Below are 16,057 nucleotides of genomic sequence, written 5' to 3' on the forward strand. Positions count from 1 at the left end.
GGTCGTGATCCAGACATATCCAGACATCTCGCGCGCGGCGCATCTACGCGCGGACGATCTAAGCGGGCGTTTGCTGTCGAGTTGAGCCGGTAAGTTGGTTTACAAGCGATGTCGTTGCATTCCTGGTTGCTCATCGGAGACTAGAAAGTCATGGAAAGCGCTGTTCTGCATATGAAAGTTTTATGCAGCGTCTGTGATGTGCTTTCGGCTTCGGTGTCTGGTACACCGTTGGGCATCGTGCGGACTGTTTCACAACCTGCCGTGATAATGTTGGTTAATATAATTCATTGTTTTTATATCTTGCTTCGCTCTCTTATGCTTCGCTCTCTTTCGCCCTCTTATGCTGTCTCTCCGCTCTTTTGCTTCACCGTAGAAGGGTTCATTCCGTTTTGTGCAGGTGCAGTCGACATGGATCAATCGTGGGTGCGACAGGATGATGACGAAAGCGATGAGGAGAGCACCACGCAGGTAGGACCACGTTTGCCGGTACTCTCATCTTCTCACATTTGAATGTGTACTGATTTTAACGAATTGGTGCGTGCCCACTCGAACAGGACTACGGACAGGCTGTGGACGGCATCCTCTTCCTCATCGATGCAACTGAAGGCATGTTCGAAGAAGTGGACGGTGAAACAGCTTTCATACAGTGTCTCAAGGTGGGTGCTCACACTTGGGTGGCAGTTTCCACTTTGTCACCGTAGGTTGTCATGATGAACAAAAATTTTTGTGTTAAATAAAAGTGCTGTCGCTAAAGTTTCGTCGAGACGGAACAGCCGCTGTCACCGAAGTCCCACCCGGACAGAACACCTAAGCACACGCCCCCTTATGACTCGTGGAGAAAGCAGCCTGACTGGATTTTTATCCAACTGTCCTAACCGCTAGTGGTCACTGGCTAGCCACAGTCCCTGTTAATTACTAATTACTATTAGAGTAAAAGCTCATGGATTCGAACTAGCGAAAGTGAAGCACAAAAGCCGTATGATGTGATTGTGGAGCGGCAGAGCATATCAGCAATAGAATGCTTGAAAAAGGCCGCGATTGAAAACTGCCTTTTATGCGTGAAGGCAAAAGCTAGGACTTTTTAAGAGCGAATTAATGCAACAGAAGGCCTCCTTTTCGTGTACTCCAAAACTGAAAAAGAGACGGGTATACCATCCCATCCGGTCATTACTTCCGAGTGATGGTCGCACTGGTGCCTTGTCCGCCACCTCCTGGTGGTCACTGGCAGCAACAAGTTCTAAGCTTCTGACCTCGAAAATGATGCCATCCGTCAGCACACCCCGCATCTAAACTTGTGTCCGCGTCTACGTAGCTCGCAAAAAATCTCCTTCCAAAACGTCCGCTATGGGGGTTTCGAATTACTTTTACATGATTTAACGTCTCCCACTGTTTTTCGCTCCTTTCTGGAGGCGACGCAGCCTCGCGTGTAGGCAGCGGGGCCGGTTCTGTCTGGCGGTGCGCCAGGCTCCAAGCTGCCGGCACGGTGGTGCGTAGTTCAAATTATCTGTGGTGGAGGCCCCTCGCGTTTGAATTGACGGGCTTTTCAATACTAAGCTTTCATGTAGACTTGGCCGGCCAAAACTGAACAGTTCGAATTATCCATAAGTTCAAATTATTAAAGTTTGAATTAACAATATTTCTCTATATTAATCACATGGTTGGACGTAGTTCTAGCTTCGTATACATTTAACTCCAAACCGCTGCTTTACACCTGCTTCACAACTCACTGTAAGAGCAGTCTGTTTTGATTTTTGCCCAGCCGGCCAAACTGCTTCCGTGCACTTACTAGCCGAGTTACTGTTAGTAATTACTGATGATGAGACTACACTCTAGTGATGGCTACGTCGCATCAGCCATGGCTTCAGTAAGCGGTAGCAGTTTGGCCAGGTGGGCAAAAACCAAGAAAGATTGCTCTAACACTAGTTGTGAAGCAGACGTGAGGAGTTGCTATTACGGAACTTTAGCCACAGCCACTAAAAAGGAAAACGTACAATCTAACCCACGATCATCATGTTGACAAGTGCAAATGCAACCACTTCACCAAGGCCCGCAATGTTTGTGGGTGTTTTACCAGTAGCGTATAGTTCCGTCTGGACGAACTCATTTTCCACTTTGTTCTGTTTGGATGGAACATTAGCACCTTTGATCTGTTTGTCTGGACCAAACGCTGAACACTTCCTTATTTCAAAGCGTGCAATAAATGCCGTAACCTCTGGTTCAGTGTGCACCAGTGATAAAACACTTACTTTTAGGGGCGTAACCCCTTAGGTGCTAGGGCTGTTGGCGTCTCCTGTCATCATCTTTGTCATATCTCGTCTCATGTAGTCGCAGTACTAAAACACCGGGACACTCATTTCGTAATGCCACGCACTACAATGTAACGCGCACTAAAAGAACACACCAGGACACTCGTTTTTCCAACACCTCGTGCGAGTATGCTTCGGGCTTCAAAAGACACGAGACTTTTACAGCCAAGCCTGTGTACCTCTACCCCACAACGGTTTCATATCCGTGGGCAAAAATGCCAGCACACCAAGAATGCATTTATACACTGCATACTTCTCCCCTCCCGAGGTTTCACGTTAGTGGAGATGGCCCGGGATTTTTTGCTGTCTTAGACAAGCAGAACCGAAAAACTCGTGTATGGATATTATGATTTGATTGTAGGGTTTAACGCGCCGACGCAACGTAGGCGATGAGGCGCGCCGTAGTGGAGGGCTCCGGTTTAATTTTGACCACCTGGGGATCTTTAACGTGCGCCGAAATCTCGTACACACGGGCGTTTTTGCTTTTCGCCTCCATGAGAAAAGCGGCCGCCGTGGCCGGGAATCGAACCCGCGATCTCGTGCTCAGCAGCGCAACGCCTTAGCCACTGAGCCACCGCGGCGGGTGTAGGGATATTATGACGGGTTAAAGTAGGTTTTATGGTGGTTAGTGACCGTGGTGGATGCAGTAGCTTTAAATCATACTACTAGTGCTGATATCTTGGCGCGATAACATTTGAGGTGTAAGAACTTTGTTTTTTATGGTGGATTGATAATGCATGCATGCCAGGAAGTGAAATGTGGTGGCATCTGGTGGGTGAAGTGGAAACTATTGACATTTTGGTTGCCAAGAGTACAGCCAACATACTTTCCTCCACTTCTTGGGTCCGGGCTGCTGTTTAGTCGTGCCCTTGGGGGCTTCTTTAGCACTGGCATATGAACTTTAGTATGGCTGAAGCTCATGTGCCAGTATGGCTGGCGGCCGCTTTTATGGTAAGAGGCGAAAATCAAAAACGCCCGTGTGTACAAAATTTCGGTGCACGTTAGAGATCCCCTGGTGGTCAAAATTAATCTGGACCCTTCACTACGGCGAGGACTCATTGCCTGCATTGCGTTGGTGCGTTAAACCCTACAATAAATCAATCAAGCTTCAGTATGGCTGTGTTCGAGCAGGTGAGCACAGGATCTTTTCTTGTAAGAGCCAGCCAGAGAAAGCAAATCTGATAGAGAAAAGCGTCTACCGATTTTGAAGGTTGTCACTAAGCTGTCGTTTTGCCATCAGCAACGCAAGTGTTGGTAAAGAGAGCCTACCCGATCTCATAATTCATCATCACGCCATAAGAATATTGTACATTGTTGGCAGCTAGAAGTACTGTTGAGCTGAGGTACGGCTATCTTTCTTTTTTCTTTTTTTGCATGTTCAAACAAGCATACGGAGTGCACTCCCACTGCAGCGAGCACCCATGTTGCCTGTGCTGCCAAAGCAGCACACAGTGGAAAGGTTTCTTTCTTTTAAGTGCAGAGCACTTTAGGGGCTCTTCTTGTCGTCGTAGCTGGCTTGCTGTGATGCTTCGATGTCAAGCAACTGCTGCAACCAGGCAGTGCAGCAAGATAACGGACCCAAGTAGAGCCCGACGGCATACCATAATGGCATCCCACAGAGGCTTCGAAAACCAAGCGGTTTACATAATCATAACCATTCGAAACTCCTGAACCACTGTCGCTTGTCATACATCTCCCTGTTGTTTAGCGCAAAGAAAACTGCAGGTACATTTGAGGCAAAATCTGTGTAAATAACTGGTAGCCCCTCATTTATTTAATTAAGAACATCAGTTGGGTTGATTCTCATGGTAGCAAGCGAAGAAAGTGGCCGCCAAAAATGGTGCGTTCCAAACTGCGCAATAAGGCACCGGCATGTGCGGGATGAAAGCAAGCACAAAAAGAACAGGACTCCCGCTCGCGCTGTTCTAGGCAGGGGGTGCGCGAGCACTGTGAAGGTGGGAAATTTCAATTGCATTGGACAAACCTCCGTTCCAGTCATCAAGAGAGGAGTGAGAGACAGGGCATCGAAGAGCATGATGGGCGGTAGCAGTGAGCGTATAACGGTGCCACCACCCATTATGGCAAATCACTGCTCTGCACTTCGGGCAGCTTTCACGTTGAGTGGAACAGCTTTAATTTTTTTCCCATCCGTCAGGCTGCAAGATCCACGATGCTGAACAAGATTACGAGCAGCCCAAGGGACCTGGTTGGAGTGGTGCTGTTTGGCACAGTAAGGACCCACTTGCTTCATGCGTCAGTTTTTTAAGCAGCTTGTTTCTTTTTTTTTTTTTTTCAATATACCCAGCTCGTTAGTGTGAGATACTTACAAGTTGTTTCTGGCAAGGTGCAGCAGGGAAGATCATGTTCATTCGATGTTCCTTTTAACAGGAAAAGGACAGCAACCCAAACCGCTTCAAGAATGTGTTCGTGCTGCAAGATCTGGAAAGCCCTGGAGCAGAAAGTGTGCTCAAACTGGAGAAGCTGATTGCAGGTGAGAGTGAGGCTTTTTTACAGATGCAGTAAAGCCTCACTATAACAAAATTGCTTCATTAGAAATTTTGCTTTATTCGAAGTATTTTATGGCTTCATTGCAGTACACAAAGTTCAAATCATTTGCACTTTTAATGGAAGTATCGCTTATAACGAAGCTAGTTTCGTATCCCCAAAACTCCATTATAACTGGGATATACCGTAATTACACCAAAGTCTGGGTTGTAAATCTACTTTCTAAACCTGAATATATGTCGACCCTGTATCATCAATTGGAATATGTGTAGATCGTTTTTTTTTTTTTTCTCCCCAAAACATCTACAGAAGTCAGCCCTCATCCCATAGGGGTCTTTGGCAGAATGTGAATCTAGTCTGGCAACCATAAGATTTGGCTCTGCTTAGGTTTTAGGTGGTGTGCTTGACAACAGACTGCAGAGTGGGAAACTATCGGTGGGGATACATTTTATGAATAAATTTTAAAATCTAATGCGTGTTTGCAGGCCACCCACATTCAAGTTCTCTCACGGTTGCATGTTGCTAGCCGCCTTATTTTTATTCACTTGAAGGCATAAGACTTTAGAGGATTATTGAAAGGTTTACACCAGGGTTCCTCCATTAAGAAGGGTGTGATTATAACTGCAGGATTGCCTACATTCAGCTAGACACTTTCTACTTCCGACGACACCTATCAGTCGGCAGTTGAGGTATCGCCATGCACTGTTGCGTTGCGTGACGGCATAGAGTGGCTTGGTGACACTACCGTATTTGCACGATTCTAACGCACCCCAGATATTAACGCGCAGTAGAATTCAGCACTTGGAAACGATAAAGATAAATGGGCGCCGATTATACCACGCACATTAAATAATGACGTTAACATAAACCTCAAAATTGTTCAAAACATTTAATTGAACATTAATCCGCAGACTCTTTGGGCAGCTGAAGCCCTCTCATGAAGTTTTGCACTTAAAAATATGGTCGCTTTGCTTTTGCCAATCCTGAACACACGACTCCGGGACACCTTATTCATGGGGGCTCTGCCCGGTTACCTGCTGTGTCCGCCAAGATGATTACTTTGTGTTTAAGAGAGGCCTCCATCATTCATTTAGCCGCTTCGTTTCAGTTTAGAGTTGGTGGTTTCGGTTTTGAGGTTTTTGAGTTTTGAGTCCCATTGTAACGCGCAGGTATGCAGGTAAGAAAAATGTGCACGTTAGAATCGCTCAAATACGGTAGCTTGCACAATGCACCACCAGCAGCGCATTGTGCAAAGTGGAGTTCAACATTTACATGGTGTTCGTCATATCATATTTACACCAGAAAAAAAGTGAGGCCAAATTGTGACAGGGCGTTATGTTGCGAGATAAGAATGCCCACGTTTAGTGGAATGCTTTCTCACTGTCCATTGCTTCGTTCTGTCCCCAGACGGACCCAAAAAGGTCACGGAAGAGTATGGCCACGGCAGTGTCTCCATGTCCGATGTCCTCTGGACCTGTGCACTGATGTTTTCCAAGTCGTAAGTGGCTTTATATGTGCGTACACAAACAGGATGGTAATTATTAGTGACTAACCAGTTACCTGCAAACAACAAAGTCAGGTTTCAGGGTCCTCTTACTGTGAAACAGTGTCTGCTAGCAATCACTGAGGACTGGTTCGTATGAGGAACTTGCTGAAGATGCACGCATAACTTTTCTACCATTTTAAAGCACTAAAATAAACCTTTGGTGTGCTACCGCTTACTTTTTTTTTGTAATCTTGCCGTAGCGCAGGATAAAAGAAAAGTCTTTCACCTTCACACTTCAGTAAACAGTGGTAGAAGTCTAGCCTTAGGTGTAAATGAAATCTCTTTAAAAATGCGGCTAACTGGGACAGTGCCTAAAATTGGAGAAAGTGTGTTGAGTTCGTGCTTTCATGTGAGCAGTCGTTCATGTGATGAGAGCACCTCACAAGTTGCTCTAAAGTTCATCGCACAAGTTGAAGCAGCAGGGCTGGAGCTACGAGGCTGTTCCACTTGCACAGTGGGAAGACGAAAATGTCTTTCCATAGCTTCAGCCCCTATTGTAACTTCTCATGAGCTGGTCTTTGTTGGATGTCACGGTGAGTTAGCCGCACTGTTCGAGTGGCTGTGTTGAGAGCTGTGTCGCATCCGCCTTACTGCACGCAACTTGTGAGGTCAACTACATAGTGTCCCCACTGTCCTCCCCATGAGGTGCAGTGCAGGTGCTTGTATAATCTTCCCATCCATATGGTTTTAATAACAGCTAATTGTAATAAGTTATTGGTTCATTGTTAGCTTGTCTGTATAGAGGTAGCAGCGCCTGACTCTGAACAGCCCATTTCTGGTCATGGCCTACTAGGCGACGAGAGGAGAGTAGACAGTTGAGGAAGGTGGCAGGCATCAGGCACTGCACATTGTAGTGGTGCTGAGAAGGCACATTGAAGAGACAAGCCGATGACGACAATTATTCAGTGCGTGGTTGAAGGGACGAGAACCAGCCTCCTTTATTGCCGTCCGTTATCCTTCCTTTTTATAACCTCTGTACCAGTGCCACTCTCTATGAAAAGGAGGAGCAAACCTATGCCACGGCCTGTGCTGACACCTGGTGACGGCTTGCACGGACACATGGCGTAGAAAATGTTAACTATAAAACCACCCAACACTCCACACGTGGCTAAGCAGGATGATCGAAAAGGTGTGTGGAATGTGTTGCTTAGCATGTACTCGTGTCCAACCCTGCAGCCGGGCGGGCCAGCGCCGGGTGCTGGTGCTGACCAACCAGGACGACCCACACAAGGGCTCGGCCGATCTGGACGACAAGGCCGTGGTCAAGGCCAAGGACCTGGTCCAGTCGGGCATCGAGCTGGACCTGGTTCACCTGAAGCCGCCGGGGGGAAAGCCCTTCCGGCCGCAGATCCTCTACCAGGTCAGCCAGCCCCCTCCCCATGCACAGGCGGCGTTTTGAAGCGACACGTAACTTGGTAAATTCTGCCTAATGTTGGTAGTTAGTGGGGAGCCCGTTCCCTTTTGCTCTGTGAGGCTCTAGAGCTTGTGGAGTCTGTCTTCTAGAGTTTGTGGAGGCAGGTTGAACCTTTTGGATCCTCGTCACACCAGCTAACATAGCGATATGTATATGTATGCTGGTTGGAAACAAAGAAAAGCTTGACAACACATGAAAAAAAAAAAAAAAGAAAGGTCTTTATGACATTTCAGTCGAAGACCAACCTTTGTCAAATTCAGTTTAGTGTCATCTGATGAAGGCCAGTCTTTTGCTCGAAACGTCATTAAAAAGGTCCTTTCTTTTTTTACTTATGTTGTCAAGCTTTTCTTCTTTATATATGAATGAATGAAAAGTCTTTATTGTGGAATGGCTCTTTGGCCTAATAGGGGGGAAGAAGGGTGTCGGAGAAAAGATAGAAACAAAGAAAGAAGAGAAAGAAGTGCATACACACATGCGTGTACATGGTGTACATTTGCAATTACATGCAGCGATCTATGCCTGCCTCGTGAGCGAACGCCCGGAGGGAGAGCAGGGTGTCGCGGCTGTTGTTGTTGGGGGTGGTCCATTGATACAGAGTGCTTATGTGCGGTGGCAGGTACTAGGCACGGAGGTCCTGGTAGCCAGGGCACTCCCACAGCAAGTGGGTCACTGTTGGGCACACTTCCATGGTGCATGTGGAGCAGCTCACTATGGGGCCCTGTTCGTGGTCGCTGTCGTCGTCGGTAGCCCCGGGCCTGCATCGGTGGTGGGCCCGCCATTTGGCGAGCACGTCTTCTGTTAGTGCGGCCCCCGCATGTGCCTTGTGGATGAGGACCTGAGCCCCACGTGGCAGTCCTCGGGGCAGTGGGTGGTGGTTGGTGGGGATGTGCTGCCAAAGGGTGCGCCTTCGCTCCTTCTTGGCTGCCAGAATTTTGGCTCTTGGGTCGGGGTCGTCTGGTGCAGGCATAGTCTGGGTCACCAGGGCGGAGCGGTCGTCCATTAGCTCACTCGCCAACGCCTGTGCGGCTCCGTCGCCAATGCCACCGGCGTGACCTGGTTTATATATATATATATATATATATATATATATATATATATATATATATACATATATATATATATATATATACATATATATATATATATATATATATATTGTAGCGAGCTGTTGGGCTACTATATGGAAACCGGACATGCTCAGTGTGCGCCGAAGTCCCACTGCTGGCGCTGGATGTCATGCCATTGGTGTGCATCGCCTTGATTGGGATGCCTTTTTCAAAAATTGCCTGACATTATTTGGGTACAACTGTGTTTCATATGTCTAGACAATGGGTTAAGGTCAAGTGGATAGCATTAATTTTCAGGAAAGGCATTCAGGTAACCACGTGCACATGTCAGCTATTCAGCTTTGCAGTTGCAGGCCGCTTTTCTGATGAAGGCGAAAAGCAAAAACGCCCGTGTGTGTGAGATTTCGGCGCACGTTAAAGATCCCCAGGTGGTCAAAATTAATCTGGAGCCCTCCACTACGGCGCACCTCATCGCCTGCATTGCGTCGGCGCGCTAAACTCTACAATCAATCAAATCAATTTGCATTTTCAGGAGAATGCCAATGGTTCTGTGCATGACTAATGTTGGCTTCATTTTTATTTTAATCTTTCAGAACCTGGTGACCAACAAGGAAGAGTATGCAGATGGTTTTCCCGAGGCTTCGGACAAGTTGGAAGAGCTTCTGCTAAGGTACGTGTGTTTGGTAGGGTACAGCTAAACTGGCTTGGAGCGTTTCTTAGTGCTACCTATTTGCCGCAAATTATTGGTCAGACTAAACACCAGATGCTTGTAATGCTTGCCCTTCAGCCTTTGATTTTTTTTTTTTTTTTTTTTTTTTTTTGCAATTTTGCAATTTTGCTATTTTGCCACAGGGCTACAAAGGCATGGCAAGATACATGCTCAAGTTGACATATACATAGAAAGACAAATGAACTGAATAGGAAAAAAAAACAATGATGGGATGTGGGCACTACAGAATACTGTATCGGCCCGTCTCAGCCAGAAGGTCCGACAGCTGCTTGTAGAGAGGACCATGCGTCCACTGATGAATATCGGGAGGGAGGCCTGGGCAATGTCCTGTGGCTACCATGTGCCGGGTTTGGGCTAACTAAAGTCCTGGACATGTCCCCAGGAGGTGGGTTGCCCAATGTCACTTCCGCAGCGGGAGGAGGGCAGTAGGTGCAGATTGCATAATTCACTGCATGTCTGGTTTATAGATGGTATAGCAGGGCAAACTAGGCTCGTGAAGATGATGCCATTGTCCACCCCTGCATCCACACGGGCCTGCAGGCCATCTGCCCTGTCGATAGGGAGGGGTGGGTTGGTCTGGTCTGCTGCGCTGGGCAAATACTTTTTAGAAAACTTTTTATACGCCCGGGAGGCAGGTTGTCGGTGGCCGGTTGATGGTGCCATGGTGGTGGCTCAGCTGGACGTGGTGTCACAGCTGACGCCTGGCCATAGTAGTGCGCTAGTGCAGTGCACAGAAAATCACAGCAGTGGGCAAACCGAAATATTCCCTGTGAATCAAAACTCAACTCAGGTGAACTGGTATTTACCAAGGGTTGTTTGGAAAATTGTGTTTGTGTCAGCGTTGGAGGGGTTGGTCTATTCCGTGCATGGGGCTGTGTAGGCAGCATTTCTTGCAATCATTTGCGTGACCCCTGGCTTAATGCTTGCGGCTGTGAAGTGAAGGCATATGGTGTAGATATTGGAAACATTTGGTTGGTGTAAATTGTGTGGGGTTGTCTTCAAGCAGTGCTTTTCCTGCCCCCGTGCTGCTCCAAAAGCATGTCTTTTGCCAACTGCTTTAAAAGTAGACTTCTTTTCTTCAAAGATTCAGTGCTCTCAAAGGGGCTCAGCTGTCCCACGTTTTTATAAAGCTCCACTGTAGCATTAGCATAGATTTGGCCAAGCAGTGTGAAATTTTTTAAGGCGGAAGCCTTGTATGTCCCACTATGAGAAAGGGCTGTAGCGTCGTGACCAACAGAGGGTCATAAACATACATCATGAAGCACATGCTGCAACTCGGAAATAAAACACGAAGAAAAGGAGCACTGCTACCAGGCTGTCCGCTGTGGTGGGGGTGGTCAGCCACTGCTTCACTTAGCAATGCAGCTGTCATCAGCGAGCGAGGGCACTCTGTGCTGCGCACCGTTTACAGCACCGCCAAAAATAACTTTAGTGCGTGTAGAAACATTGCTTGAAACATTTCACCCGCAGGTGAAATTTTTCATTTCAGCAAAGGTGTTTCAGTATGATGTCTTGGTCTTGAATGTCTCTGCTTAATTTTTTTTTTCCTTGTGTCTAGTGCACTGCATCATACTGTAGATTATTAGCGATATGATTGCAGCCATTGCACACATCAGTACAATACTGCTATGGGTGAAATTTCACATACAAAGTGCATTGCCTACGTTGGGCTACAGTTTATTCATTTCATTCTTTCATTCTGCAATGGATAGAATGGATCGGGAGTATGTTTATCTCTTAAGATGCAAAGAGTTAGCTTAAGTGCTGCCGTAGTTAAGGAACAAAAACAAATACTAACAGTGCATGTACTATTTGGTAAAAGTCACCACTTGCTTTGCTAGTCTGTAATTTTGCTTTTCAAGTAGCAAATTGCGCGAGATGCAATTATTTATGAGAAGAACTGGCTCCCAATGGGGGTGTTTGCAGGGTCCGGATGAAGGACCACAAGAAGCGGCGCCTGATGCTGCTGCCCATGTGGCTGGGCCCGGGGGTGAAGCTGACCGTCTCCCTGTACAACCTGGTGCGCCCCACGGCCAAGCCCAGTGCCGTGCGCCTCGCCAGGGACACCAACGAGGAGCTGCTCTCCCGCCAGGTCACCTTCGCGCAGGTATCGACAGGGGTCTTTTAACACAAGGGTGTCTCTGAGCTAGGTTGTTGAAAGCATGCACCCAGCTGGCATCCACGAAAGCCAGGAATTCACGTTGGCTGTGACGTGTTCCATGGCACTTGCGCGAGAACTAAAATGCAACATGTAGCCACCAATGTAGCATCTACAGAAGGAACGCACTCTATCCTGCACTCTCCAGGCCATCAACTTCTGTGGAGGCAATGTTGCTGCAGCATACTGTCACAAGTAGCCTGCAAGTCTGACATCGAGGCTGTAAGCACACCGTCAACATTGGCAGGATACTTGTACAGTTAAACCTCGATGTAACGAACCACGGAATTTTTTATAACTTCAAGTGTATGCAAGTGTAGGGTGAAAATACATGGTGTATTTTCACCCTCTGTGTAACGTAGTCCCGTTTGCTGGAATTTCAATGTAATGAAGTTTCATGGAGAACTAGGCACGAAATTTAGGTTGTAGAAGTAGATTTTGGGAGACGCAAGCGCCAAAATGGGGTCCCAATAAAACGCAAACGGCAACACGGGCTGCCCAATGCCGCGGATGCAGCCAGCTACGGAGTCTTTGAGTATGCCCCTTGCCTACAACCTGCGTGGCGTGCATACACGGCTGGCGCACTGTTTCTGTTTCTGTGGGATCTTAATCGTCTACGGCTTAATCGGCATCAGCGTGAACCGCACGGAGCGTTTTCTCCTCGCAAAAACGCAAAATGCGCCCCGCAAACCACAGGCGCGCTGATGCAGCCGCGGAGACCACCCGCGCGATGCGGGTATCTCCAGCGACCGCTTCTAACCGCTCGCTGAAACGCAACACGAGAGGCAAATGAGAGGGGCATGCGAGAGAAAAAGCGGATAACATGGGCGAAATTTTCATTGTAAAATGTGACACACGCCGCTTACGAAAGTGCCCATTGTTGTGTCGTGGGCGACGGCGAGCGGCCTCGGCGGCGACGGGAGCGAGGGACGGCCGCCGGGCCCACGCACAAGCCCAAGAAGAAAGAGTGCGGCCTGCTCGTACCAAGACCAGAACCCAAAAAAGAACGTTTATTGTTCGACAAGACGACACCGAGACGCATACGCACGTGACCCGTCACGTGCGTCCACAGCAACGACATCTAGTTACAATTAATACAACCAAGCGCACACAGTGAGCGGGCGCTCCACTAGAGGGCGCCACTACATCACACCCATCAAATATCCTCCGCTGTGGTAAGCCTAATCGCCTCTGGCGTTGCCGCCGCCGCTGCATGCCACCGCTTTGCACTTCGTTGGAGTTCGCTCATGCTTGTTGGGTTTCATCGCCCCAGCAAGCATTTGTGCATCTGTATGAGCCTTGCACGTGCATTTTTTTCACACCGGCGTCCGTGATTGCGTGCCGGCGGCGGGAAGTGACTCACGCTGCGCATGGCAGTGGGAGGAGCCTGACCAGTTTCGCCATGGTTTTGCCAATAGGGAGGCGCGCACCCTATGGCGGGAGCTTCGAAGCGCTCTGGGATGCCGGCTGGCTACACTAGTATATTCTAGGCACTATAGCTAGACGATAAGGCTTACCGCCGCAGAGGATATTTGATGGGCGCTCTCGTAAGCGGCGCGTATGATGTTTTACAGTGAAGATTTCGCTCACGTTATCCGCTTTTTTTCTTGCATGCCCCTCTCATTTGCCCCCTCGAGTTGCGTTTCAGAGAGTGGTTAGAAGCGGTCGCTGGAGCTACCTGCATCGCGCGGGTGGTCTCCGCGGCTGCGTCAGCGCACCTGTGGCTTGCGGGGCACGTTTTTGCAGGAAGAAAACGCTCCATGCGGTTCATACTGATGCCCACGTAGACGACTAAGCTCCGATAGAAACAGAAACAGTGCGCCAGCCGTGTATGCGCGCCACGTTTTCTTTTTCAGGAAACGCTTCACGGGATGAACACTTCATTATAACCGCGAATTTCAGTGTAGCGAAATTTCAATGTAACGAAGTAAATTACGAATTTTACCGACTTCGTTACATCGAGGTTTACCGTATTTACCCGATTCTAACGCGCACTTTTTTCCGGAAAAATAGGCCGAAAAATCGCATGCGCGTTAGAATCGGATACGAAACCGAAACTGCCGCAACAGCGGAAATTTCGTACCACCCATCGCCATCGCCATCTCAAGATGGCGCCAAAGCTTGTAGGAACGATTTTTCGCAATTCTGACGCCGGAAACATAGGCGCCGAGGTTGTTCTATCGGCGTTCCCACAAATCGTCAAATTGTTCCACTTGCGCGCTTGATAACAGCAATGGCAGCAGCGGCTCTCACGCGTTCAAAACAAGCGGTCGCATGGAGCGTCTGCCACTGGAGAAACTCGCGGAATTGGCGTGCGACGCGTGGGCCACGATCCCATCGACCATGGTTGAACGTTCGTTCAGAAGTGTGGCATCGCAAACGCGCTTGACGGCACCGAGGACGAGATGTTGTGGTCAGCGGAGAGCGACGAGGAGTGAGATGAGTGGGATTACTTCGGGAAATAAATCGCCCGTTTCTCTCGCATTCGTTTGTCTTGCTCAACTTCCGTGCGCGTTACAATCGGAGGTGCCAGTTTTTTCGGTTTTTTAGACAGGAAAATCGGGTGCGCGTTAGAAGAATCGGGGGCGCGTTAGAATCGGGTAAGTACGGTAACAGTAAATGAAAGTAGCCAAAGGAAGTGCTTTCACGTTGCTATGTCGTAAGAATATGCTTAGGGGTTCTCTGCAACTCTGCATTGGGGAGTTGTCATCATTAGAACACTGGAGCTTGTTACAAATAAGGCACGATAATCTTGAAGTGGAAATTTAGTCTGTGTGGATTTTTTTTTTCAGGCTTTCCTAGAGAATACCCCTAGGTAACTTTTTTTCTGCAGAAAAAGCCTACACAAGGGTGCCATTTCTCTTGCACAATCTTTCCTTGTACATTTGCGTGTTATTTTTATTAGTATATTATTAAATTGCAAATAACCTACAGAATTAATTAAATTTCTGCAAAGGCAGTGTTAATTTGTCGTCGTCTTGTAGTTGGCATGCGGTGGGTGAAAAAAAGCTCTTCCCTTGCATGATTGTTTGACTGTCTCATAACAGAGCTCTTCCGGGTTGAATGGAAGTGGGAGTCTGCCATACTCCATTTCAGCTTAGACTGGACCGCAGGGAAGGCCTGGTGAAAGAGAGTGCAGGTGCCTGCCCATCACGACCCGCCGCAGGAAATGCAGCGCCACGCTTGTCATCCTATGGCCTGCCTGTACGCCCCCACTTAAAATGTATTCTGTCGCTGGGGGTTGGAGCACGCTTCCGCTGTCCCTTATGCCACGTGCGAGTTCTTGCTTGAACCTCCAGAAAACAACTACCCTCCCTTTCACACCTACTTTCTGTTCCTGCCATTGCCTCCTGGGTGGGTTGGAGAGGCCGCAGCTTTAGACAACCTTTATTTCATTGTTGGGAAACTTAGGATTATGCACGTTAGCTGTAGCCTTACACACTTGCTACGTGCCCTGCACTGACTTGGTTCATAGCTCACTTACTACTTGTGAGTATCATATCTGCTACCCAAGCTAAATAGCCTTGGGTTTGATCCCGGCAGTTTTTCCCGTTGTGGGCGAAAAACTAAACGGCCCGTGCCTAGAGATTTTGGTGCACCTTAATTAAATATCCCCATTTGGTCTGAATTAGTCCATAGCGGTCCACTGTGGCGGGCCTTACAGCTCGGGCTTTGTGTTGGCGTGTAAAACACACAAATTGAATTCGATGTGTTGGCAGCAGTTTACACGAGGTGTATGAAACGGTGTTTGCTATACGGACCTCTCGTGTTCCCCCAAAATAAGGGAGTACCTTAACCGAAGTGCTTCCCCATTCATAATTGATACATAGTAGAATGTACTGCAGTAAAGGGTGGAAAAAAAAAAATACTTGAATTAGTGCGCATTTTGCACATGCTGCACAAAAGCCACACTCTGGGTGCTGCTGTAACGAAAACAGTAATAGCAGGCCGCTTAGGAGGTGATGGCCTGTAATGGCCGAAGTGGTGCACTCGTACACAGCGGTCGATGTGCACTGATCTTTGTGCATCTTAAAATGGTAGACAATTATAAGAATCTAGTGTGATCGCTTAGCATAGGTTTACCTACCTTTGGGCTTCTGCCTTCTCCTGCATAAATTTTCACTAAAATTATGATTAGTTATATGTATATTGTTTACGGTGAGCAGTTAGTCCCACCTAAACCAGATAGCACTAGTGCCTTTGACAGTTTGGGTTTTTGCTGTAAACTGCCATTGTCCGCTGAAAAGTGGATCGTTGAAAAATGCTAGGCACGAAGAAAAGTCATAATTTAATACTGTAGACACAGTCAGAGCTCATGGGACAAAACATAG

At 47.9% G+C, this 16,057-nt stretch overlaps 1 protein-coding gene across 3 annotated transcripts in view; it reads left to right on the forward strand.

Moving 5' to 3' along the window:
- The first annotated feature begins 5 nt into the window (after positions 1–5).
- Irbp (Inverted repeat-binding protein) overlaps positions 6–16,057 on the forward strand; it is a 39,714-nt gene continuing 23,662 nt past the window's right edge. Inside the window, exons 1-10 of one of the 3 annotated variants that reach the window (XM_077703538.1) lie at positions 6–89; positions 398–468; positions 555–656; positions 4,462–4,536; positions 4,695–4,797; positions 6,219–6,309; positions 7,534–7,717; positions 9,432–9,508; positions 11,495–11,675; positions 14,823–14,930. In XM_077703538.1, the coding sequence (XP_077559664.1) occupies positions 409–468; positions 555–656; positions 4,462–4,536; positions 4,695–4,797; positions 6,219–6,309; positions 7,534–7,717; positions 9,432–9,508; positions 11,495–11,675; positions 14,823–14,930 (981 nt within the window). In that variant the 5' untranslated portion in view covers positions 6–89; positions 398–408. Of the gene's footprint in view, positions 90–129; positions 270–397; positions 469–554; positions 657–4,461; positions 4,537–4,694; positions 4,798–6,218; positions 6,310–7,533; positions 7,718–9,431; positions 9,509–11,494; positions 11,676–14,822; positions 14,931–16,057 lie in introns of those variants that run through there. The other 2 variants (XM_077703539.1, XM_077703540.1) reach the window with 2 other exon arrangements.

The sequence above is a fragment of the Haemaphysalis longicornis genome, unplaced genomic scaffold (assembly GCF_048455015.1).
Source record: "Haemaphysalis longicornis isolate Haplotype H1 unplaced genomic scaffold, Haemaphysalis longicornis Haplotype H1 scaffold_3, whole genome shotgun sequence".
NCBI lineage: Eukaryota > Metazoa > Arthropoda > Arachnida > Ixodida > Ixodidae > Haemaphysalis > Haemaphysalis longicornis.